Source organism: Panicum hallii, chromosome 5 (genome assembly GCF_002211085.1).
Source record: "Panicum hallii strain FIL2 chromosome 5, PHallii_v3.1, whole genome shotgun sequence".
Taxonomy (NCBI): domain Eukaryota; kingdom Viridiplantae; phylum Streptophyta; class Magnoliopsida; order Poales; family Poaceae; genus Panicum; species Panicum hallii.
The window spans coordinates 54655606-54681636 of record NC_038046.1 but is presented as its reverse complement, the minus strand read 5'-3'; the positions used below and the strand labels follow the sequence as shown (position 1 = coordinate 54681636).

At 49.0% G+C, this 26031-nt stretch overlaps 3 protein-coding genes and 1 pseudogene across 8 annotated transcripts; all 4 read left to right on the top strand.

The window, feature by feature from the left end:
• Positions 1-2172: 2172 nt before the first annotated feature.
• Positions 2173-6190, top strand: LOC112892965 (LEAF RUST 10 DISEASE-RESISTANCE LOCUS RECEPTOR-LIKE PROTEIN KINASE-like 1.2). The gene is made up of 4 exons (XM_025960086.1): positions 2173-3050; positions 4432-4461; positions 4619-4885; positions 5007-6190. The coding sequence occupies exons 1-4, from the start codon at positions 2282-2284 to the stop codon at positions 5933-5935; spliced, it is 1995 nt and encodes a 664-aa protein (XP_025815871.1). The 5' UTR covers positions 2173-2281; the 3' UTR covers positions 5936-6190.
• A 687-nt stretch (positions 6191-6877) lies between these two features.
• LOC112892804 lies at positions 6878-10157 on the top strand (annotated as a pseudogene).
• A 2306-nt stretch (positions 10158-12463) lies between these two features.
• On the top strand, positions 12464-13237 carry LOC112892803 (LEAF RUST 10 DISEASE-RESISTANCE LOCUS RECEPTOR-LIKE PROTEIN KINASE-like 1.2). Its single transcript, XM_025959915.1, has one exon. The coding sequence runs from the start codon at positions 12464-12466 to the stop codon at positions 13235-13237; it is 774 nt and encodes a 257-aa protein (XP_025815700.1).
• A 2141-nt stretch (positions 13238-15378) lies between these two features.
• LOC112892963 (LEAF RUST 10 DISEASE-RESISTANCE LOCUS RECEPTOR-LIKE PROTEIN KINASE-like 1.2) lies at positions 15379-26018 on the top strand. 6 transcript variants are annotated; one of them, XM_025960081.1, is made up of 4 exons: positions 15379-16290; positions 24046-24078; positions 24224-24475; positions 24656-26018. In XM_025960081.1, exons 1-4 carry the CDS (start codon positions 15447-15449, stop codon positions 25591-25593), a joined length of 2067 nt encoding a protein of 688 aa, XP_025815866.1. In that variant the 5' UTR covers positions 15379-15446; the 3' UTR covers positions 25594-26018. The 6 variants fall into 6 exon arrangements, with proteins under 6 accessions (XP_025815866.1, XP_025815865.1, XP_025815870.1 ...); XM_025960080.1 differs by having other exon boundaries at positions 24218-24475; XM_025960085.1 differs by lacking the exon at positions 15379-16290 and adding an exon at positions 16445-20414.
• The last annotated feature ends 13 nt before the right edge of the window (positions 26019-26031 follow it).

Here is a 26031-nt window from a genome sequence, read left to right as displayed (position 1 = left end):
AAAGTAAACACCCAGTCCAACCTTCCAGGTTTAGAAAAATTTATAAATAAAACCTTAAATTTTTATTGAATCAACCTGCCATCCTGAACCTCTCTCAGCAAATTTTTAGAAAAACCCTCGCATTTCAATTAAATCAAACCACAACCCGTTACATTCGTTATTTCTACACGAGCAACATTATATGTACAATTTGAACACCAAAACGCATTGGAATAAAAAGTTATTCAATATAAAACTTGATCTAAAATTCAAACTACAACTTTATTATAGAGTCAATTTTAAAATTCAAAACGCTTTCGCAATTCTTTTGCACAAATACTTACATACGACCTGTTGTATCTAAAATTTGGACACCAAAACGTCTTCAAATCAAAAAATAATCAATACAAAAGTTGCTTAGAATTTTAAAATCTAATCTTTACTATATAGTAAAATTTCAAATTCAAAATGCTTCTAAAAAAATTCAAATACAAAAACTGCTCAAAATTTTAAAACCTAAAGTTTTGCTACATAACAAAATTGTAAATTCAAAATATTTTCCTAATTCATTCAACGTAACATCTTATTTTGCTAAAAATATAATATTGTACTACCGTTCTTCTATAGCTTCTTATACGACCTCCACAATAACACGGCATATTTTAATATAACCACTACTTTCTTAAAAAATATCACGTCTATTAGTTGCCTCATGATTTCACAAATACATTAAGTATCCGACTAATTGTGCTCCACCCTCCCTAATAAATCATTTTACCCTTCTTTCACCATAATAAATACAACAACAAATGTCATACCTCCATATCGATACCCAAAATAATATACTACTTAAATAATAGCGTCACGGCAATAGAATCCTTAAAATATATATCAAATGCAACAGCGGGCAGACCATGACATCTATGCGAAAATAACGAAACGATGGATTTATCTTAAACTACGTGCTTAAAATTTCAGTACATTTACATGTATACAACTACTACTACATGAATAAACTAAAGTCCACATCAACTACAATACTACGATGCGGGATACGGCCCACACGCGGCAAAACCGCGGGCCTTTCTAGTTGCAATACCATGACTGATTTGATATTGAACCTAATTCAATACCACATCCTCCAATATCAACATCCAAACCAGGCCTAAGATTTATTCGCTGCAGTGATTTGTGATTTGCGTAGATCAGTTTAACTAGTACTCCTATATGCCTGGGCTGATGAAAAGAAAACACTTATGTTTCCATCGGAACGACGAGCGTTTGGATCAGGTGAGGTGACTTTCTCGGATCCAGCTGGAAAAAAAGTTTTGAAATTTGGGTCCACCTTACCATTAGCTGAAAAGGATTCAGAAATAATGATGCGTCGATATCTGCAATGCAATTCAAACATCCAAGCCAAGAAGAGGCCGGTTCTTCTTCTTCGCCGGACGCAGTTTTTCCACGCACAAAGTTCGCTGCTATCATTGCATTGTCATCGTCTAGAAGGACAGCCATTCTTCATAAGAAAATGAGGACACAGAAACACCCCCACGACTCTTTGTAGAAGCAGCGGTCTCGACTCTCGAGAGATTTTTCGCCGCGCGGAGGGGGGACAACTGCTGCGTCCGTCGCCGCGACGCCGGTATAGCCACGGAAGAGCTGACGGCGACTGCGAGGTCGCAGAGGTCTGTCGTGTGCATGGTTTTCAGGCGTATCAGTTGTTTGTCTAGTGACCAAACGGAGACATCTATCGCTGGCCGCAGGCCCAGACCGGGGTGCTTGAATATTGTTCAGCAGATGACGCGGCTCCAGGCATGCTTTGGTCGGAAACGCTGCTCGAGCAGTCGTATGTTCTAGCAAAAGCAGATGCCACTACAATGATCATGTCCTGCATGACACTTCTGGTGTTGAGAGCATATGAACTTGCACGGATACTCTGTTAGTTTCGTGGAACCCTCCTCAAGGTCGAGAAGCAGGCGACAGCTAGGAAGAACCGGAACTGGGGACATGAGTGAGAATTCGATGCTCCATGCTTGAGACGTTTGCCAAGATCGATCAAACGGTCCACGAGCTAATTCGATGATGGCAAGCTCCATCCGGGCCGTTGAAGTCTGCCCGGCCGTGGAGGGTGCTGGGTCCATAACCCGGGGTCCGGGGACATATTCCGCTCCAAGTATCTGACCGTCGCCGCAACAACAGCGTAGTACGTCAGGTGCCCCTCCTTTTCACAACCTCAACAGGTCCAACCCCTGCTGATGCCCAGACGCGACCAACAACAGCCTCCTCTTCTCTCCTTGTCCCGATGCCGCCTGGTGCTCTTCCTCTTCTGCTGCTGCTGCTTCCCCTCGCCAGCTTGCTGCGCTTCGCTACCGCCGACGGCAACGGAACCCGCGGCAACGCGAGCTGCGCGCCGGCGGCATGCGGGAACCTGAGCATCACGTACCCGTTCTCCCTCAGCGGCGTGCAGCCGCTCTACTGCGGCTTCCCGGCCTTCGAGCTCACGTGCGCCGATGCCGGCCGTGCCTACCTCGCCAGGACGTTCAGGGAGCGCCTGTACCGCGTCCTCAACATCTCCTACGGGAGCAACTCCTTCGTGATGGCCGTCGACGTCGACACGTCCTACGCCGGCGACGAGCGGTGCCACATCCCGGACTTCAACGTGTCCTCCGGCCTCTACCTCCTGCCGGTCAACGTCACCGCCGCCGCCAACGCGAACCTCACCTTTGTCTACAACTGCACGCTCCCCCACAACGCCAGCGTGCTGCTGCAGCCGCCGTGCGCGAGGCCCACGATCGGAGCGTACATCCCGGACGGCGAAGGCAACGCGCCGCCGGGGGTCCCGAGGAACTGCAGCTCGGTGAGCGTGCCGGTGCGGCGGTCCTCCTTCCACAACGCGTCGGAGGAGCCAGCCCGTGAGTACAGGAGGTTGATCGACGAAGGGTTCGTCTTGGAGTGGCCGCCGACCGCGGCGGAGTGCGGCGCGTGCACGCGGCGCGGCGGCGAGTGCAGGTTCGTTGAGCTTGCGTTCCAGTGCATCTGCAGCGACGGGAGGCCCTGCCGGAATTCTCGTGGTAAGCAAACCAGCATCTGTTAACTTGAATTGGTCTACTTCTGAATTCTGGTCTTTCGAAAAATAAAACTTCTGATTCTGATAACCAATACGGCATTTGACTGTTTGCTCGAAAACAAGGGCTGTTAAAATTCAGACGCATGCATTGACTAATCTAGCCAGCGACATTTGAATTTTGAAATGGTCAATTCCTATACTTGGAACTTCGAACCGCCTCTGCAAAACTAGTGGCAGATTGCTTCGCTCCTCTGTCTTTCTTACCACTAATAAACCTTAGCAATGGGCTGCCACCAGCAGTAGGAGCCAATCCTTTTGGTCAATCTTCAACGGGGACAAGCCAGCCACAGCCATGCTGCGGCATCAAGTTGTGCATCCAATTGCGTGACGCACAAATCGTTTTCTGAAACACTGTTCAACTTCAACCTTTCTATCAGGCCGTTTGGTCCAACCATACGCCTGATGTTTTCCTGGGCAATACGCATAGCAGGTTCGGTAGGAAAGTAGTAAATGATGCCTTTCAGATTAGGGAACGGGGTAAGTAATCTGAAGGGGACTGATCACTGTGCACCTGTACTTATCTAAACTCCATTAAATAGTAGATGAGATCCAGCTAGAGAGTTGACTCAGGTCCACATGCACAGTACTAAAGTACCTGATCTGCAACTGCAAGTCGGTCTTCGCCCCAAGTCTTCCAAGGAAAGGTTAGCGTTCGTTTTCATTACAAGATATTTCCTGCCGTGGAAGGCCAGGCACAGGAATATTCTCATCTTCTGAGCTCTGAAGTCTTCCGAGCTAGCACAATGCTGTCATGTCCTTTTTTTTCCAATCGAACATCTTGGCTGCTTCCTGCTTGCACGCGTGATGTATAACAATCGTTGCAAGTGAATACTACAGAGTGTTGCAATTTTTGTGGGCTTGACATTGTCCAATTTGTACATGTTCGGTCTCTGTCTTTGTTAGTGCCCTTTCTCTGCTGTCCCTACTTCTACATAATCTTAACTACCATCTATCCATCACTATCAAAAGCTGCACTTCTAGTCTTCAAGGACAAAGCACCTACTTTAGAAAAAAGTTCTCTGGTGATTAGGATCGCGCAGCCAACGAATAGTACAAATCTACAAATGTGTCTCAACTCTCATAAACTAACTAATATTCAGTACAAGTGTACAACCATAGACTGGTAGTCCAGATATGCATACTTTAAATTTTTAACATAAGTATAGAAAATAATTAGACATTTTGAAATTGTTTTGCCAAGACATGAACGTGTAACCATTTTTTTCCCTGATAAGTTTTAGGTAGATTAAACTGCATCTCCGTTTGGTTTCCGCGATACATTATGCTACTGTATTTCTTGTACTAAGGTAATTTTTTCTCTGCAGATACTCGAGGAGTAATCAAAATCGGGACAGGTAATTACAATTTTATTATAAATAAATAAATAAAGCAACCCTAGTTGCACTTGCATGCCCATCCTCATTAACTTAAACGAATTCAGTATACTGCTGTAATACACTGACACATGACGTTATTATCCTTTGGGTGTTCAACCTCCGTGACAAAGAGCAGGAATTGCAGCAGCTCTTCTGTTTCTGATCATACTGAGCGTTCTCTCCCTTCTGATCACGCTACACAAGCGACGGAAGAGGAAGCGATCTTCGTCACTGGCTGGCCTCATCGGTGATGGCACGCCACTGGCATCGCTCAGGAAAGAGTTCAGCATGACCGGCTCGCCGCGCACCCATATCTTCACCTACGAGGAGCTCGACGAGGCCACCGACGGCTTCAGCGACGCCCGCGAGCTCGGCGTCGGCGGCTTCGGGACAGTGTACAAAGGCACGTGCTTCTCAGTTTCAGACTCTCAGCTAGTAGTGCTCGATGCTTCAAGAATCAGGAGTCAATTTGATCGATCAGTCCAGAGGTAAAAAGGAAGAAATGGTGTTCGTGTTCGTTGCAGGGACCCTGCGCGACGGGAGCGTGGTGGCGGTGAAGCGGCTGTACAAGAACAGCTACAAGAGCGTGGAGCAGTTCCAGAACGAGGTGGAGATCCTGTCGCGGCTGCGCCACCGCAACCTGGTCACGCTCTACGGCTGCACCTCGCCGCGCAGCAGCCAGGACCTGCTCCTCGTCTACGAGTTCGTCCCCAACGGCACGCTGGCCGACCACCTCCACGGCGCGCGCGCGTCGGGGTCCGCGCCGCCGCTCCCCTGGCCCGTCCGCCTCGGCATCGCCGTCGAGACGGCGAGCGCGCTCCACTACCTCCACGCCGTGGAGCCGCGGCAGGTCGTGCACCGCGACGTCAAGACCAACAACATCCTCCTCGACGAGGCGTTCCACGTGAAGGTGGCCGACTTCGGGCTGTCCCGGCTGTTCCCGGCGCACGCCACGCACGTGTCCACGGCGCCGCAGGGCACCCCCGGGTACGTCGACCCCATGTACCACCTGTGCTACCAGCTCACCGACAAGAGCGACGTGTATAGCTTCGGCGTCGTGCTGGTGGAGCTCATCTCCTCCAAGCCGGCGGTGGACATGAGCCGCGCCGGCCCCGACGTGAACCTGGCCAACCTCGCCGTGCACATGATCCAGTGCTACGAGATCGACCGGCTGGTGGACCCGCGGCTCGGGTACGGGACGAGCGCCGAGACGAAGAGGACCGTCGACATCGTCGCCGAGGTGGCGTTCCGGTGCCTGCAGCCGGAGCAGGACGTCAGGCCGCCCATCAGCGAGGTCCTGGACACGCTGAGAGAGGCGCGGAAGACGGCGCAGGCTGGCTGTGCCAAGGTCAAGGATGACGTCGAGTTGATGAAGAAGAGCAGGGATGGCTCGCCGGACTCCGTCATGTACAAGTGGACGAGCCCATCCACGACTGCCCATAACAGCAGTTGAGAGTTCAGAAAATATTTCTGCAAGTGGCCTGTGTGCAGGCTCCGTAATGTGGCCAAAATGTAGAAAGAATGAATGATTCGTGTATGTGTAAAGAAATATTTTTCTTTGTAAGGAAGAGTGGGGGTGAAGAGTTGGTTCAGAATTTCAGATTCCTGCACCAAATGAGGCAGTTAGGATGATCGAAGTGATTCGCTCTCCATTCTATTGCTGTACCTGTGCATATGATGGAATGACGTGCTGCATACTTTAGAGGAATCTTTCTGCGTCATTTCCATGTTCACATTGCACAACCAACTTCGTACACATACAAGTTGGTTTTCGTTTAAGAAATATGTAAACTTCTTTTTCTTAACATATAATGTTTATGGTAACCTAATTATTTTATTTTTGAACTAATCTAAAAACGTTGTATTTTAAAAACAGAGGACCTAGTTAGCCACTGTTTTCCCCCTGTAACTGCCCTCACACATCTTGGATGAACGATCTGCAGTACAGGGAAGTCACTCGCGCAAAGTTACAGCGGGGTGGTTGAAAGGTGATCCAAGATTTTCCTGGTCTGAAATCTGAATGATTGAAACTTGAAAGGTTCACATCTGTGCACCAACCGGATCAGTTAGCATGACCGATCTGAAACAATTCGCATTCTGTTGCTGCACCTGCACGGAGCCAAGATGGAATGCCGTCCCACACTTTGGAGGAATCTTCCTGGGGCGTTTCCATGTTCACACTTGCACAAAAGCACAACGAACTTCCCGTAACTTCAGGTTGTTTGAGACCTTTTTCAGTAACACTGATTCACACATCTTGGATGAGCCCGCGTTCTGTGGTGCAGGAAATCAATCGCATCTTGCAATTGCGCATGATCTCTGACTTGACCAGCTAGGGGACCCAATTTTTCAGAAATCTACAGCAGTGTATCTCGCACCCTCTCGTCATGCAATGATGCCAGGAGAACGCTCTCCTCTGCACGTCCTGCTCTTCGTCTTCTCCAGCCTCGCCGCGGCCTCCGCGGCGACAGACCGGATCCCGAACGCCACCGCGTCGTCAACGTGCCCATCCTACCGGTGCGGCCACGCCGTGGACATCCGGTACCCGTTCTGGATCGACGACGCCAACGCGAGCGCCGGCAGCGCCTCCTCGGCCTCCCACCACTGCGGGTACCCGAGCCTGCGCCTGGAATGCCGCCGCGACACCCCGGTGCTGCCGCTCCCGTCGGGGGACTACGCGGTCACCCGCATCCTGTACGGCGACCGCACCGTCTTCCTCCTCGACCTCGGCGTGTTCTCGCGCTCCAACACCTGCCCGCTTGTCGGCCGCAACCTCTCCCTCCCGGCGGGCTCGCCGCTGTCGCTCACGGCCCGGGACGCCAACCTCACCTTCTTCGTCCACTGCTCCTTCGTGGGCATCCCCGCGCACCTCGTGGCGTGCCTCGAGGGCGACGGCCGGCACCACTCGTACGTATTCCGCGACGGCGACGAGCTCACGCCGCGCGGGTACGCGGGGCTGTGCCAGGACGTCATCGGCATGCCCGTGCTGCGGAGATCCCTGCTCGGGGCCGGGGGCGGCGCCAGCCCGCTGGACGCCGTCGTGCCCGCGCTCAACATGGGGTTCGAGCTCAGCTGGAGGCCGGTGGAGGACGGGGAGTGCGGCCGGTGCGAGAGGGCCGGCGGCCTCTGCGGCCGCCGCCGTGGGGCGGGGCACGGGCCGTGGACCTTCGCGTGCTTCCGAGCTGCGGCAACCGCTGCGTGGATTGCTCAAAAATCTCCAAGTACGCATGCATGTTCCTCCCTCCTGCTGCTCTGTTGCGCTCCGTGCTTCCGTTGGCGTGTTCTTGATTTTTTTTTTCTTGCTGCGCCAAGGTTTTAAACTTTTAATGGGCTTAACAATACGTAGCTCTGCGCACGCATAGGTATGGGCCTAGCCATGTCGAAGCCCATTACCAACGAGTGATGCAAACTATAAATGGCCCTAAGTATAATTAATGGGTCATAGCCCATATGGAAGTTAGTGAGTTGGAGATTTGCTACATACCAACCTGAAATTGCTGCCGGGCTCAAACACTTGATCTTAATATATCAACCAAACAGAAACAGGCAAGTTTGGTCTCAGTTCCGCCCCGCCTTGCCGGAAATATTAGAAGTAACATGTGTGACTGGCAATCAAATTATCACATAAGATGGAATATTTTTTATATTGTTGGAATAATTATTCCAGCTTCAAAAAAATTATTCCGCGTTAAAAAAATATTCCATAAAAATTTATCTAACTGTGGTCTTATTTTAAATATTTCATCGTAAGGAGTATAGTGGTACAGTCGGACTTTAATTTAAATATATGATTTTAAAAAATATGATTTGTGATGACCGCCAGGAAGGCCCCTGCTGAGTGCTGACACACAGCACACTGGCCCAGCGTGAAGCGCGCAGAAGCCGCCTCATCGTGGTCAGCCTGCTCAACCTTGTAGCCGCCATGCGTTATGCGTATGCATGCTTTGGGTAAAAGAGGAGCAGGAAACTAGGTAAACATGGACATCCCGGCCCCCCAGAAAATCACTCCAATCAGACACGTCTGCTGAGAGTGAGTTGGTGGCTCTTTCGTTTCGACGAGGATAGGTTCGGCTGAACCTGGGAAACACGACGCCGTGCATGCATGCATCTGTGGGTGGTACTACAAGCAAGCTAGAATTTCTCTAGACGAACAGTAACGGCTTTTACACGTAATGATAAAAGCAGTGTGAAGTGTGAACGCACGCGCTCGAATCAGTTATCACTGTAAAGACTCTCCGGGTTTTTTTTCCAAGCTCGTTTAACAGACCGGGGAAGCCCCGTTCAGAAATTTCGATCCATCTGCTTCGCCACTTGGCCGGTTGGCTCCTTGCTTTGCTTGAGACTAGTTCAGTGGACTACCGAGACGCGATGCGATGGGACTACGTGATGCACCACTGACGCAAACATGTAAGCATCTGTCCCAGCCCATCTATCCTATCTCAAGTTTTCTCATCGTCGACGAGAATACGGGGAGGCGAACAACGCGCGAAAGCACACAAGTCCACCCCCCCCGTACGTGCTCGTCGTCTTCAAACGGGACGCGATGGCTTAGCATGCAACCGTTCTCATCCAACTTGGACGATCGGAGGGAAGGGACACGGCGCGCTGTTTGTTCCGGCTCCGAAGTTCTACGCACTCGTCTCCGCTGACGAAGTGGTAACACGTTCCATCCCCGGAGCGATCCACATCCACTTCACACTGTATTATAGTCCTCAGTCATCAGCTTGGACTAGTAGGCTTTTAATCGTGGAGTTATACATGTCTTCAGAAACAGAGCCTTTACCAAGTCACTGGCAGGTGGGGGCCCATTGCCCAGGGGCCCACGTGTCGGGCCTGTGCGGCGGCTCCCACCGGTGGAAGTCCACATCCGGGCCCTGCTCAGACCCTCCAGCGTCCCAGACACCAGAGCAGAGCAGGTCAAACTCGGAGACGAGGACCGGTCAGCATATCCGGCAACATTCTTCGCGCCTTCCTTCCAGTCCAATTACATAATCCGCTCCGCTTTGTGCATCGTCTTCTTCTCTGTGTTCTTCCCAAACCGTCTCCCACCTCGAGTACCCCACCCCGCCCGCAGTTCTACCTCCTGTCGTGGTCTCGCATGCAGAGATGCCTGCGTGTCCTGTTCCAGCAGCGGCGGCTGCCCTGCTCTGCCCATCCATGCTGCTTCTCGCTCTGCTACCGCTAGCCAGTTCCACCCCCGCCGCCGCTGTCGCCGCCCTGAACACGAACACGTCGACGCCGTGCGCGGCGGCGTCGTGCGGCGGGAACCGCACCGTCGCCCGGAACACGTCGAACCCCTGCGCGCCGGCGCTCTGCGGGAGCCTCTCCATCGCCTACCCGTTCTGGCTCGCCGGCACGCATCCGCCGGAGTGCGGCTACAAGGCCTTCCAGGTTATATGCGACAACCAGGGCAACGTTTCCCTGGCGAACTCGTACTGGAGGTACCAGATCCTGGACATCTTCTACCCCAGTAACTCGTTCAGAGCCATCAACATCGACCTGATGTCCACCGACACTTGCTACCTCGATGAATTCTTCAACGCCTCCTCCGACCTCGGCCTCTCGCCGTTCAACATCAGCTCCAAGAACCAGGAGCTGTTCGTCCTCTACTGCGATCTGGGCAGAAGACGCGTACCGCCTTCTTGGACGCGCGTCGTCTGCTCGCCGCCGGATGACTCGCCGGTGTTTGCCTTGCTTGGGAAGGAGTACGCGCCAGGTGGCACTGGGATGCCACCGCCGATGAACTGCAGCTTCGTGATGATTCCGGTGCTGGGATACGACGGAGCGACGGGGGCAGACTACCAGCGTCTGTTGAAGGGTGGGTCTCTGCTCGAGTACACGGATGCTGGGGCCTGCAAGGCTTGCACGGACACCGGCGGCCAGTGCCGGGTTGATGTATCCGAAGATGCGTTCAAGTGCTACGGCTGCACCGACGGCAGCAGCTGGTTCGTTTGCAGTGAAGCAGGTGAGTTTGTCATCCACCATCCTATCAACATGATATATTCCATTAATAACTGCGAATTATAATCCTAGGGGCTGTTTCGGAAAAGGAAACATGGTAAAATCCAATCGAGCAAAGGTGTTAACACTCTAAAACTAGTGTGCGAGAGAGAGAGAGAGAGAGAGAGAGAATCGACGATTACACAAATGCAATCACTGTAAAAATGTCTAATCCATGTGTTCATAGAAAGAGCGGTCTTTTCATGGAAAACTCTAAGAGAACAAGTGAGAAACGGATCGACAAAAATCCGATCCACTCAAGTAATATCAATGCTGAAAATTGACAACCAACACTGATTTGTATTGAAGCGCCTAATAGTTAGTACTATCTTGTAGTCGTGGACATTTAAATACGTTTAAAGGGGCCTTAGGATTATAGTCCCTTGATTATATTAGAAAAAACAAGCATAATGGGCTGTCAGATGTAATCCTAAAATTTAGGCCGAGCTGGGCATCTGCTGCCAGCCCAAGCTGGCAAAGCAGACCTTGGTGCTGGCCCTCCTGAATACATTGGCAAGTGCCTTCACCATTCAGTACATACTGCCGTGTCACCGGCCTTCTCCACCATCTATTGACTGGTACATGAACTTGGGAGCTACTTCTCATTTGGGATCCCACTCCGGTACCCTTCTACCCGCCCACCCTCTTTCTCTACTCCTTCAAATATTGTTGTTCGTAACGGGTCATCTGTCACCTCTATCTGCTAGAGAGATGTGTTGTTTCTTACTGATCACCGTCCTTTACATCCGCGTCATGCTATTATTCCTCTTCACAGTAGCAAAAACCCTATTTCCGTTTGGTAATTCTTCTATGTTAGTTGTTAATACATGCTCCGTGAAATCCTGCCACCTGTTTCGAAAGAAACACGGTAAACTCCAGTCGATCAAAGGTGCTAAGACTCTAAAATGCCAACGGTAAACTGTGTACAATGCCTACTTCTGCACCGTGTATTGCAACTCCAGTTTGAATGCATAAAAGTCTGGAACACATATATAAGTGCAATAACCTGGTTACCAAAGGCCATGTCAAATGTCTTTATATTTCATTTGCACTCTTTATTTAATAATAGCAGGGACTGGTTTTACAGATTTAGATTGGTTTATCCTTTTTTGGCGAAAAAAACAATTCTATCTTCCATACAGTAATAGCTTTAATATAAACATTACAGAAGTAATATGATGTATCTCATCAAAATAAGTACTAGTAGTGTACATCCTCTTCTTCTCTTGATCAATGAAACATTTTTAGAACATATTTCTTCTTAACGAATTACTGTGGGTACTTTAAGCCAAATGGGACCGGCTGTCTACTTCTACACGTAGATCATGCTTGCGTAGCTAATCTCAAAGATGCCGTTGGTCTTATACTCAACAACATAGGAAGAAGGACAATTTTGACCGAATAGCTTAAATGTTCATTATTCTGGATTTAGAATTCTTCCACGGCCGTTTCAGTATCTTGACAACTTTACCACGCGGTTTAGGAGCTTTCCTTTGTTTTCTGTCAGTTGCATACTAGCTGACTTGTTTCTTAGTTCTACTATTGGATCATACTTCAATCAGTAACTATTAACAAAATTGACGGGAACCTTTACATACCCAAACTCTATGGTCTGGACATTGACAACATGCATTTTAGATTTTAGTCAATACAGTTCGATTGCACACGTTCTATGGTGTCACTATTTTCTGTTGAAAAGAGTACATTAAAACACATTCCTCGCGGTTTATAATGCATGGAAGTCAAGCTAAGAAAATTCAACTCCTACTAAACGGTGCCGTAGTAAGACATATTCATGCTGACTGCACCCTGTCATGTGAGTCCCTCGTAATCAAGTGGCCAATGTCAGATAAATCGGCTGCTCTCTCCATCCGCCATCTACTTCAGCAATCATCCATTTTCACAAGCTACTACATAAAATGCGATAAAAACCTCGAGCGTCCATACTCCTTCCGGCATTTTCCCCCCCTCCGATATCATAATGCACGCTGCCGCCGTGCTACCACTGCTTGTGCTCCTGCTGCCTCCGCTCGCCGCCGCGCTGGACGCGAGCTGCGCGCCGGCGTCGTGCGGGAACCTGCCCATCAGGTACCCGTTCTGGCTGCGCGGCCGGCAGCCTCCCTCCTGCGGCTACCCGTCCTTCGGCATCGACTGCGACCCGGACGGCGCGCCGCCGCTCCTGAACGGCTCCTACCTCCGCGTGCTCGACATCCAGTACGGCAGCAGCTCCGTCGTGGCGTTCCACACGAACCTGGCCGACGACCCCACCGGCTGCCGCGCCACCAAGTTCAACCTGTCCGCCAACCTCGCGCTCTCGCTCGTCGCCATAAGCCGCGCCAACTGGGGGCTGTTCCTCTGTTCCAACTGCTCGCGGGCGCCTCCGGCGGGGTCGTTCCCGATGAACTGCACGGGCCCGGGCCGGTGGTCCGTGTACCTGAGCCGGAGCTACGAAACCGGGGGGCCCGTGCAGGAGGCGGCGTCGACGGGTTGCCAGTACGCGGCCGTGCCGGTGATGCCCGGGTCTGAGCTGAGGGCGCTGGGAGACTACGAGAGGCTCGTCAGGCGCGGGTTCCTGCTGGAGTGGACGCTGCCCGGGGACTGCGCGGCGTGCGACGCGACCGGAGGTCAGTGCCGGCACGACGCCAAAGTGAACGCGTTCAGATGCCTCTGCCCCGACGGCAGCCCACAGTCGGCGACGTGCCCGCTTGGTGAGTTAGTTACCGATCCCACGATTCCGTACGAGTCCTTTTTTTAAAGAATCTTGAAGGGGATAGTGGTAGCCGCCATTGATGGGACAAACTTTAGAAGATGACTAGATGTTGAAGATGCTGCATAATTGAGTGCACGTTAGCTGGTAGCAGCCGAAAGAAATTAGTCTGCGAAATGCTGAAACCGGAATAACATACTGTGCCATGTTGCATCATTTTGACCAGCAAGTCAGAGCGCGAATACCGATGCAAGAAAGCCATTCTGTCCAAAAAAGAAAATGCAAGAAAGCCATGTCTCATGTCTCGAAATATCTACCATTTATCAATTCATTAGCCATTTCAAAGGGGGGAAGGAATGCATTTGGGATGGATAAGTGATGACGACTCAATCCAATCAGAAAATAACAAGGCATTTATAGAAAAGTCAAATCAAAGAAACGTACTGGTCTAAGATTCAGATATCTGTTCATCTTCATCTCCCTCCGATCTTTTCTGTTTGACAATCTGATCTCTCTACAAAGTCGTATTTCTCTCTTGTACCCTTTGCTCCAAATCTTTCTAGTTTCTTCCACCATGCACTTCTTCTTCTTCCAATCCCGCTCGCTGATTGGCACTTTAGGATACCCAACAAACAACTAATGCGGTGTTATATTTTACATATAGTAATTTAGTTGTGTTTTGAATCTTCCAAAGCTTATTTTATTGTAGCTTGGAGGAATCAAATTAGGACCCCTGCTTTATCAACTGCAACATAACTTGCTAGGGACTATCGACCTGTACATGTTTCAATTGAAATTTAAACCTCATACCACAAAATTTGTGGCACCACGTTTTCTATGGTTGTGTTTCTTATGTACTAAATAAAATTTAATGGATCTCGTGTAAGTCCAACAAATACAACTTGAACAGATGAATTCATAATTTAGAATCCTTTGAGATTTTCACCTTTGAGAGCGACTCTTTGATATTTGATGCACGAGGGGGAGTTACACTCAATGTTCCTTGATTGTTGGATGAAGATCTAGCTGCCTCCTAACCTTCTTCACTCTGAGATAGCGGTGCCCATCTCTCCCTCAGCCCCCCCCCCCCCCCTATGTGAACAATCAGTCGAAGGAGCGGAGCACGGACGCACTCACTCTAACGGCGTACCTTTCACATAATGGGTCAGTGAGGAAATGGGAACAACGGCTTAAGCCATTAGGTGTAGGCGCTTTCCAGATGTGGAAGATTTACGTTCTTCCTATTTGATCCGAAACCGATCAATCTACCCATGAGCAGGTTGAAGAGAGCTCTAACAGATCTTGAAGGACAGAACCCACGTATGTGGCAAAATACGGGGATAACTTGTGGCTAGGGGTGAAAGACCAACTAAGATAGGATATAGCTGGTTTTCGTGAAATCTATTTTAGTAGAGCGTATGATGTCGATGCAAGTCCAAATCCCTCATCTCATACGTTTCTCTCCACCTCCTCCGCAAGCCTCATAAGCCTCGTGGCCAGTAGGCTCCTGAATTCCATCAATCATTCGGTTAGAAGTCAACTGTTTCATCCTTAATGTTTCAATCGAAGGAAATACTTTATTTCACAATCTATCCATCTGGATTCCTCTCTTTTTAAAGAAAGTCTTTCCTGGATCCCAAAAAATAAGAAAGAACAGAATGAGAACTAAGAGTTTTTTCAGTCGAGTAGTTGAGGGAACAAGGGATACTAGCACTTCTTTCTATACTTGTAGGCTTTCTTTCTTATATTCAACTTAAAGAATTCACTATGCTAGGTTTATTGCATCCATCTATGAGGTTTGAGTAGTTAGGCTTTTCCCTTAGGAAAAGAAAATGCACGGCCGAAACAGAGCAGACGCGAGCCCGGATCCAGAGACTGATGGTCGGGTCTCTCCCTCTCTGTTCAATGCATTCCATCCTACAATTGCGCTTACGCCATTAGATTCATGGCGGACGTATCTTGTCCCAGCAATGCTAGATTGCTAGTCCATCACTTCGCCCTGCCGGTGTGACTCTGATCATAGGCTGTCCAACTCGACTAACCTAACCCGACGTACGTGTCCAAAAAAAACCCGGAGCGAACCCGACCAATGTGTTGGGCGGGCTGAAGCTGAAATCTGAGGCCTGCCATTAAGGGTCAACTGGAGTTGCAAAAACGAAAATTAATTATAGAAAAGGTCAGTGACAAGACACCACTGACTTTCCTGCTCTAGCTGAATAGAAAAGTCCAACAATCCGGAAGGACTAGTGACAAGCAAATGCCATTTGCTACTTCTCCCTTTGGACCTTTCGCCCCCTCCATTCCGCAGCCTGCAAGCTCCTCCATTGATCGAGCACGCAGCAAAGCTTCATGCATGGCCTTATTACTCCTCCTCAAGCTGGTCGCCTCCTTGCTCCTCCTCCTTCTCCCTGGTCCTGCGAGCGCCGACTGCGAGCCGGCGGCATGCGGGACCCTCACTCTCAGATACCCGTTCTGGCTCGGCAGCGGCAACCAGACCTCGTCGCCATGCGGCCACCCGGCCTTCGAGGTCTGGTGCAGCGACGGCCGGGGCGTGGCCGCGCTGAAGGGCTCCTCCATCCACGTCCTCGCCATCGACTACGCCAACAGCTCCTTCCTCGCCTCCCACAGCCGGGTCGCTGCCGGCGACGACGGCGTGTGCCGCACCGACTTCAACATGTCGGTCAGCATCGCGCTCAGCCCGTTCACGATTAGCCCCCGGAACCGCGCCCTGTGCTTCCTCTCCAAGTGCGTCGGCACGGCCCCGAGCGGGGACGAGTTCGTGAACGCCACCTCGAACTGCAGCGCCCCCATCTACGCGTACCTCGGCGGGACCTACTACTGGGACAGCCCGCCGGCGATCGCGACGGGCCGGTGCACGTACTCGTACATCCCGGTGCTGGGGCGGGAGGCGGCGGCCATGACGGCGGCCAACTACAGCCGGCTGCTGAAGGATGGGTTCGTCCTGGAGTGGGAGGCGGGCGGCGTCGGCGACTGCCGGGCCTGCAACGCGAGCGGCGGGCAGTGCCGGTACGACAACGCCGCCGCGGCGTTCCGGTGCCTCTGCCCCGACGGCAGGCGCGCGGCGGGGCCGAAATGCGCCGGTGAGTCCGATACTCCGATCCCACCGCCCACTCTCCTTCTTACACGTACGTGCCCGCGCGCTGCAGCGGTCAGCGTGTGTGGACGCCGGCGGGCAGGGCGGCTCGGGCGGCACGTGCTGCTTTTTAGCCGCGAGACTTTCTTGGCGCATTGCATCATGCCGATCGCGGCGCGTTGGCGTCGCGTTGGTGCTGCCCAATGGATTGGATCATATCCTTGGAGATTCGGGTGGTGACCACTGCCCCCCGTTTGCACGTAGCTCTCACTCTCAGTAGCCTTGGTAGCTTGGCGCGCGGCAGCTAGGGTGATGGTTATCTCGTGTTCTTCATGATGCCCCAATTGGCCATTCCCATTGGTGAGGGGTGACGGTGACGGTGACGAGTTGACAAGACTGTGTGGTGCGCGCACTGGCCACGCCGCGATCCCGGGTAAACGCGTGTGCTGCGCGGTCTCTGTCTTCTTCCTTGCGGGGCGGCAGAGTGCTCGCCGCGGAGCAACTGGAGGCCTGGCGAGCGTCGCCATCGCCAACCATTGTTTAGCTTTTCCCGTGTCTTCGTCGTGTTTATGATTGTTCTCGTTACCCAGTTAGTGCGCTGACACATCACTTGCCTGAAGCTTCGGTTTGATCCATATGTTATTGCTACTAGTAGGTTGCCGTTAGCAGTGCTGTGTGTTGCTGATTGCTGAAGTGTCCATTTGCGGCAAGTGGGTGCGGCATTGCAGGAAGTGGCGTGCGGCTTGGGTCACAAGTGGCCACCAATGCGGCACTTTTGATTTCCTGGTCAAGATAGGAGGCACTTTTTCTGGCACAAGTGTCTCAAGTAGGTTTACTAGGTTTGTAGTCGTTGGATCCCAGTCCCAAATCAAAAGAAAATATTGTCTTGCAGTGTCTCTTATTTACAAATTATGAAAAAAAACAAGTTGCCATAGGTTGTTTTTCATAAGCTTAGAGCTGGGAGCTTTGGAGTCAAAAACTGCATCAATAACCGTTTAGATTGAATGCATAAGAAAAACAAGAGAGAATGGTATAAATGAAACTTTCATCCCTTATAAATTCAAATGGAATATAAGAATTTCTAGGGTATATAGGGCGCTGAACATTTTCATAAGAAATTTCTTGTATGGTTCAAAACATTTTAAATTCGTTCTATGACCCTTTTCCAAAGGGCCCCTACATTTTCCTATGTCGATATGCATCATGACAGATAGATGCCTGCGACAAACCTAGTCAAGTACTAGCAAAAAAACAATGATCAAACTTTATCTTGGTCCAAATCCAATGAAGCATGTTTGGTTGTAACTTCGCACCAGCTTGCTCGTTCGCATCTATTGGACTTCTTTTACATACCATTATGATTGTCTTTAGAAAAAGGATATACTATTTCACAGTTATGAGTGCAACTACTGTCATCTCTCACCAAAATCATAAATAAAACTGAATTTAGATATGCCAATTCAATCCTGATCTAAACTATAAATTAAATGAAATAAATTCATGTGTGTCAATTGTAGAGATCCATGACTTCCACGAAGCCATGGACAGATTTCAAATAGCAAATACCAACTTTCAATGGAACCTTAATCGGAGCGTTCAAGCAAAGAATTATGATTTTGGCTTCCCACGTTCGTACATTGAAAGTAGCCAAAATATGCTTTCAAGTCTTGACATCTACTTCAAACTATCAAATTCTTACTTTGAAGTGTCTCATTTGACAATTCCCATGTACGATACTACTATCAAAAAGGGTGAGTTTGAATCAAAGAGAAAACATTTGATACAAAAAGTTATATTCTTTTCACCTGACATCTAGGGCAAGGCACCACTATGATTATCTTTACAAAAAAGATATACTACTTTACTATTATGAGTGCAGCTATTCTCCTCTCACAAAAACATAAAGTGAACTTACATATACCAATTCAACCTTGACCTCAACTTTAAAAGGACAAAATTCAAATGTTTCAACTGTGGTGATCCATGACTTCCAACTAGACAAAGACAACTTTCAGCTAGCATGCCAACTTTCAATGAATTCTTGATTGGAAGTTTCAATCGTAGAACTCAGATTTTGGCCTTCCCATTTCCATCAATTCAAACTAGCAAAAGTATGACTCAAAGTCTCTAGACCTAAAACAAACTATCATATTCTAACTTTAAAGTATTTGATTCAACAATTTTGATGAACAATGCTATCAAAAAGAGAAAAGGGGAATTCAACACAAATTTAAAAAACATCATACTTGATGTAGGAAAAAAAATACTCTTTTCAATTTTCACATAACATCTAGGGCACAACCTTACTAGGTGGCTAGTGGTGGCACTGCTACTGCCAACAAGACGTGCATAAAACACACAGAGTACAACCTAGGGTAGTGTTGAATAAAGCTGTCGGCAAGGTGAGAGGTTATGGAATGTGCATTGTTTGCCCACTGTATTTAGGAATGCTTGCATCTTCACTTAGAATAATTCAAGATCAAGTGTCTTTTGGAGTGATTTAGTAACATTTGATTGAAACTACCGAAAGTAGTGATAGGGTTGCAGTCTCCAACCTAATATCATGAAAATATTAGAACTATTGCTTAGCCTGACAATGATCAAGATTCGATAGATATTTTCCTGGCACGAGCATGTTCGCGCCTTATCCCGCGAAAAGCTATGGCTGCCTTTACCGATGGATTCTGCTACTTGGAAATTGATAGGAACACATTTTTTTTTTGAAAATAGATAGGAACACATTAGTTTGAGAGAGAAGATACCATATGTATCGAAGACATCTATCTAAAGCATCCTTATGTGCAAAAATCAGTGGTAATTGAGGTTTTTTTTCTTCCAAAAAAACACTTCAGGTTGTTGCCAATACACTTTCGTGGCTGTTGCCAACATAGTCAGGTTGAAACTACCAGGTCAAAAGCGTATGTGTAGTGCTCCGCGGCGACCACCTTGGCACCTTCGAAGACTGCTCTCCTGCTGGTCTCCGTAGATCTACCGGCTTATTAGTATGTCATGTGTGTACAAACGGTTATTGCCGTTCGCTAGCACCAGTCCATGGTTTTGACAAAAAAGTGAGATCAGGAGCTTTGCTGGCCGACGGGAGCGTCCCTTACCCGGAGCTGACCAAGTGATCAGCAGGGTGGTGCGCATCCGGTCACGTCAGTGGCTCGCGGGACAGTCGTCGCTTTGCCCCGTCCGACGGCCACCTCGGAACTTCCCGTGCGCGGATGACGACGGCCCGAGCGAGTGCCCAGTCAAAGGTTTCGGCCGCTACATGCAGCAGTGTCCACACAGGACGCGCGCGCGGACTCCGCTTCATCATTTACTCAGCCACCTGCTTGCCCTCCCATCAACCGATTCACCCCCTTCACCATTTACTCAGCGTCTCAGCCACTTGCGCTGTCCTGTCCTCCCACCACTGATTCACCCCCTTTGCTCGTCTCGTCGCTCCCATGGCTCCATCCTTCTTTCTGCTCTTCCTCGTCTCGTCGGCGCCGCTGATGCTTGCGGCTGCAGCAGACGGGCAAGGAGCAGAGCCCTGCCCGACCGTGCCAGTGCCATGCGGCAAGGTGAACATCAGCTTCCCGTTCGCGATCGTCCCGGAGGAGGCGACGACTAGGAGCTGCGGCGCGATCGGGTTACAGGTTGTTTGCCTGAACAACATCCCGTTCCTCGGATACAATCGGCACAACCACCAGTTCCAGATCCTCGACATCTTCTACGGCAACGCCTCCTTGCTCGTCGTCGATACGCACAAGCTCGAGCACTTCGATAGCTCTGGCCCCAAACCCTGCCACGCCCCGGAGAACAACAGCTCCAACAAGCTCGGCCTTCCCTTCTCGATCAGCAGTAAAAACCAGAACCTGATCTTCTACAACTGCCCCAAGCCGCTGACGGAGAAGGTGCAGCGGAGCGGGGGGCTTGTGGAGACCAGGTGCGGGAACAAGACGTTTGCTCGCGTCGCCGAGCGTCTCGACGAGTCTGGCAGCTACGGCGGCTACTTTCTGGAGGGCTGCACAGCTACCTTGGTGCCGGTGCTCGTGGGGTCTGGCAAGGCGAACGCAAGCAGATACGAGGAGCTCGTCAAACATGGCTTCCTGTTGTCATGGCAGGTGCCGCCCCCGTCGCCGTCAGGTATGCAACACTTAGCTTAGCAGGAAGAGCAAATGCATGCGTTCGGTCCATAATAAAAAAGCTTCGACTGCCGGACGTGACCTAGTATTCCACTAGAACATGAGCCTCATCAGAGTAGAGACTACAGAGTAAGGTCCTGGCAACCCAAACCCAAACCACCGTTCAGTTTCTGTTTATTTATCCAATGATTTGGTAAGGGCATAAAACGGAACGCCTGTCATCGTCCCCAACCGCGGTAGGCGTGTTCGCCGCCGGCCCGCCCGCCGCCACCTTGCCGTCCGGGGCTCGCCAACACACAAGTCAATGAGATATTAAAACTGGAATGATAAATCCGGGAAGGAAATAAGTAAGAAAACGAGGACTAATCAAACACTCGGAAGCCGTGGACCACGACCGGTCAAAGCGCTCACCACCGTCCTGGTGTCCCTTCTCAAATTCTCCCCTCATCCCATATCCGTCCACCGTCCAGCCCCCCATTCCGTTCCACCGCTTGTTCTTGACTTCTTGTTCTGTTCAAGCTCATCTCCCTCGCCGAACTCCGAAATCCAAACCACTCCATCCCCAATCCGTAATGCCTCCGCTCCTGCTGCTGCTGCTCGCTTATTCCTTCCTCCTCCGGCCGGCGGCGGCCAGCGCGGCGCAGCCGTCAAGCTGCTGGCCGAAGACATGCGGGAGCCTGAACATCACCTACCCGTTCTGGGTGGAGGAGCCGGGCCGGCCGCCGTGCGGGCCGCCGGCATTCCAGCTCAAGTGCAACAGCAGCGGCGCGTTCCTGAGCCGCTCCATCTACCAGGCGTATCGGGTGGAAAGCATCTTCCCCAAGAACCGATCCCTACATGTGGTGGACATCAACCTGCCGCTCGCCACCGGCTGCCCCGCGCCGAAGTTCAACGTCTCGATCGTATCCCGGCCACTCTTCTTCAGCAAAGCCAACAAGGAGCTGCTCTTCCTCGGGAAGTGCACGGAATCCCAACCGGAGCCTTCGGCTGGGTTTCACAGCCTGCCCTGCGACAGCTCCTCCTTCGTCCGGCTCGGCGACGGCCGGAATTTCTCGAGAAGCCACGTCCAGGGCGGCATCCCGCCTAGCTGCTTCTTCGCTTTCGTACCGGTTCTTGTGGCTCCCCAGGGGAATGGCGCCGAGTACATCGCCAGCTTGAAGAAGGGGTTTCTCCTGGAGTGGACAGAGGTGCCCGGGAATTGCCCGGGGTGCATGGCAAGCGGCGGGGAATGCGCGTACGGCGACAACGGGCTGACCTTCGCCTGCAAATGCTCCGGCAGCTTGCGCCCTGAGAAGTGCGGTGAGTTCAGGATATTAACAACGCACTGCGATTTTGCTTTATTTAGGAAAAATGAAATTAGTCATTATGAGTATACTACTAATCAGGAAGTAGGAGTAAAAAAATCAGCCGACACTAAATGGCTAAATGCAGAGAGATGGCAAAAAGAACACACACGCGCGCGTACGGAAAAGGGGTGAAGATACAGAGAAATTCAAGAACAGTTTCAGAGGGCTGCTTTCTCTCCTAGTATTAAATTACCACTAGTGGCCCTTAAATCATGCAATGCAAGTGGTACTATCGGATTCAATGATTCTGTAGTGTCCATTTCGGGAGCAAATATGGTCCTGCCAGTGGCATAGAGTCACTATCAAGAATAATTGAATACCAACAGGTCGTCTACATTGCAGTTTAGTGTGATAGCTGCCACCAGGAATATAAAATGGTCGTTGGAAATGAAGATGTTCCGTTTAAGTGTGCACCGTCTGCTTCAACTACAAATTATTTTTTGGTTGATTAGTGAAGTTATTCCATTGATGGAGACGTTGAGGGCAACTGTATTATAGTCAAACACATTGGTTGAAGTGTTCAACTTCACTATTTGATAAAGATGCCGTACCCATGGTCCTTATCCCTATTTTTCTTCTAGCGATAGCTGACTACAGAAAATTGTTCTAGTATTTGTAAGCCAATGCACTATATTTTCTAAGCAAATAATTGAATCTATCTGTTGCGGAACCAGGCCTCTAAGTTGATTTGAACTGTAGTGAATTTAAACCCAGGCCAATCATACCTGAATGGTGTGATTGTCAGACTTGAACTGCAGAAGAGTGGTGTGATCACCAGGCCAACAATTATTGTGACTGGTGGACTGATAAACTTCTCTGCTTTTTTTTTCTGAAAAAAGGAAGAAAAAACAAAAAGGGTTAGTCCACACAGCTTGGACACAATTATACGACTGATTCGATACCCACAAGATTCTGTGTTTATTTTGATTGTCATGCTTGATGTTTCCTCATTGCATCGACTTGCTCCTGTATACCTTTTGTGAGCATAACATGCGTGTTCAATTTTTTTCCTTTTTCTGGCTTCTGTGCAGAGTCAGTTTGCATAAGGATTTGTTTACTTTCTAGCTATGAACTTCTGAGGGCTTTCCTTTTTCAAAAAAAAATTCTTACCATCTTAAAGATGCACATACCTAACTGTATCTTTGGCTCTATGTAGCGGACCTTGGAGTCTATAGCAAGTTAGACCAAGAACTTGACTTAAACTGGGCAATCACGTTCTTGCACTGTGCAACTAGATTGATTTCGAAATCCTCTCCCATGTTCATCTTAAAAATGGTTCCCAATGTGTCTATGTTTACCCTCTAGTCGTCAATCATTTTCTGCCAGTTCTTGGTGAAATATAAACAGTTTGGACCATCAAATATAAGGAGTTTTTATCACTTTTTGGACAAAGTTAAAGTTGATGGTAATAGCCAGCAATAATGCAAGAAGATTTATTTCATCAAGCAAGGCACTGAGTTACTGTTGTCCAATTCCAACCTTTCTACTAGATAACTTAACATGTCCGAGTTGTGCTTAGGTCATGGTTCTTCGATATTGAAATGTTTTCTTAACAGATACCGTTCCTGTTTTCAGTTTGAACTGGTGATAGTTAATGTAACAATATTCAGCATTATAATCATTAGAACTCCTTCAAACATAATCTATGGACAGACAACTTTGATGTCTTCACCATTGTCTAGAAGTCAAGATCCTTATTTCTAACAAGATCTTTTACTTCTAACAAGCTGAGACTTAGTTGTGATCCTTGCTATGGTTCCACCTGCAATTGAGAATCCGTATCCAGCTGTCGCTGGATTTTTTTTTGTGCTGTAATTTCAGCCTTGTGCCTTCAACCGTTTAACATAATCATTTATAACTAGGCACTTCAGTCAGTACAAGTTAACTTGAGGTTTCAGATCTGCCACAATGTTTTTGAAGATCAGTGGAATGTCCAATATAGGGATTTATGTCCTGTTCTGATAGTTGGGCAAGTGGGTGGAGGTGGGGGTGGGGGGCAGGGTGACAGGACCACACCACACACTAATATGTGTACCATGAGATAGAAAATGGTCACTGTTACTGGATATTAAGTGTCTGTGTTTAGTCATACATCTTTGTTGTCATATTATTTTCCTTTCTTTCAGGCCTAATCCCGCTCATATATACTGTCATATCTTATCTGCCAGACATGAAAGGAGTTCACCTATAGACTAAAGCTGGCAAATTTTTCATGGCAGGATTAATTTAAACTGCACAATCTTACATTTAAATGGAAAGATATTTACATTAACTGTTCTTATGCAGGAGGGATCACGACAAGGGAAATAGCTGGAATTGGTGAGTATCAACCCTCAAGCTGCATAGTCTGGTTTCCTGCACTACCTGAAGTTTCTTAGCATCTTATGTTGCAGAATCTATAGGAACAATCGGTTACCAGTACCAGATATTGCTAATGTTGTTACACTATCATGGGCAGCCGCAGGTGGAGTAGGAGCTGGTGGTATATTATTGGTAGCATGCCTTCTCATTGTCTGGCACAAGCGCAAGAGGAGGAAACAAGCTAGAGCTCCCAATGGCTTCACGCGTAGTGAATCTTCAATGCAATCGTACAGCAAAGACCTTGAGTTGGGTGGCTCACCCCATATTTTCACTTATGAGGAACTTGAAGAAGCTACTGATGGATTTAGTGACTCGAGGGAACTTGGTGATGGTGGTTTTGGAACTGTTTACAAAGGTGGGAATAATGTTTGCCGAAATCCCTCGTCAATCTCAACTCTACAGTCTGCATCTCATTATTTTTTCTGCATTAACATGTGAAACTGCAAGTGATAGGAGCTACGCATAGCAATATTCTTTGATAAATATCTTGTTCTTATTGACTTTACAGTGACAAGGTGACCTTTTTATCCTTCAGGAAAACTCCGGGATGGAAGAGTAGTTGCAGTTAAGCGCCTTTACAAGAACAACTACAAACGGGTTGAGCAATTCATAAATGAGGTAGACATCTTGTCCCGCCTCCTCCACCAGAACCTAGTCATCCTATATGGCTGCACATCTCGTAGCAGCCGTGACCTTGTGCTCGTGTATGAGTACATCCCTAATGGGACCGTCGCAGACCATCTTCATGGACCCCGTGCATCAGAACAGGGCCTCACATGGCCCGTGAGGATGAACATTGCCATAGAAACAGCTGAAGCACTTGCATACCTGCATGCAGTGGAAATCATACACCGTGATGTTAAGACGAACAACATACTGCTGGACAACAGCTTCCACGTCAAAGTTGCCGACTTTGGGTTGTCACGTTTGTACCCTCTTGAAGTCACCCATGTCTCAACAGTTCCACAGGGCACGCCAGGCTATGTCGACCCGGTGTACCACCAGTGCTACAAGCTAACTGATAAAAGTGACGTGTATAGCTTCGGCGTTGTGTTGGTAGAGCTCATATCCTCTAAACCAGCAGTTGACATGAGCAGGAGCCACAGCGAGATTAACTTGGCCAATATGGCTCTCAACAGAATTCAGAACCACGAAGTTGAGCAACTGGTTGACCCCGAGCTCGGTTACGAGACTGACAGCGAAACAAAGAGAATGATAGATCTTGTTGCCGAGCTGGCTTTTCAGTGCTTGCAGCTAGAAAGGGAATTGAGGCCGTCGATCAAGGAGGTAGTGGAGGCCCTGAATTGCATCAAGAATGGGGATTCCCCAGAAAAAAGGGTGGATATGAAGTCTTCTCCTAAGGAAGATGCACACTTGCTGAAGAATAGCATACAGTATTCACCTGATTCGGTAATCCACAGATTCCATAGTCAATCGACTACACACTCGGTAGCATCAAACGCTAGCGGATGAGATGAGATTCCTTGTATGTACTGATCCTGAAGAAATAAAGCCCTTTCGGATGCGTTGTATATAGTATAGAGATTGGCTAATGAGCTGGTTCATCTGGGTAAGTTTTTTTCCCCTTTTTTTGTTGACTGACAATGAACTATAAGATCATGTTGTATGGAAGGCTCGAAAAAGTATGAGCTTGCCACAAATTCAAACAGTAGGCAGTTAGTAGAAGCAGTATAAGGGTAATATATAATAGCTTTCATGTTGACAATACAAGGGTGAGTAAGATGATGAACTGAGGAACATGCAACAAAAAAAAAAAATTCAAGCTGTACTTGCACACCACCTACTCTAATTGGCTGATGGACATGTTTAAGTTTGTCTTGGTTGGTGCGTTGTAGTATGTTGACAGCCCGCATTTTATATTTGAAGATTTCAGGATATGCCATTTGAGCG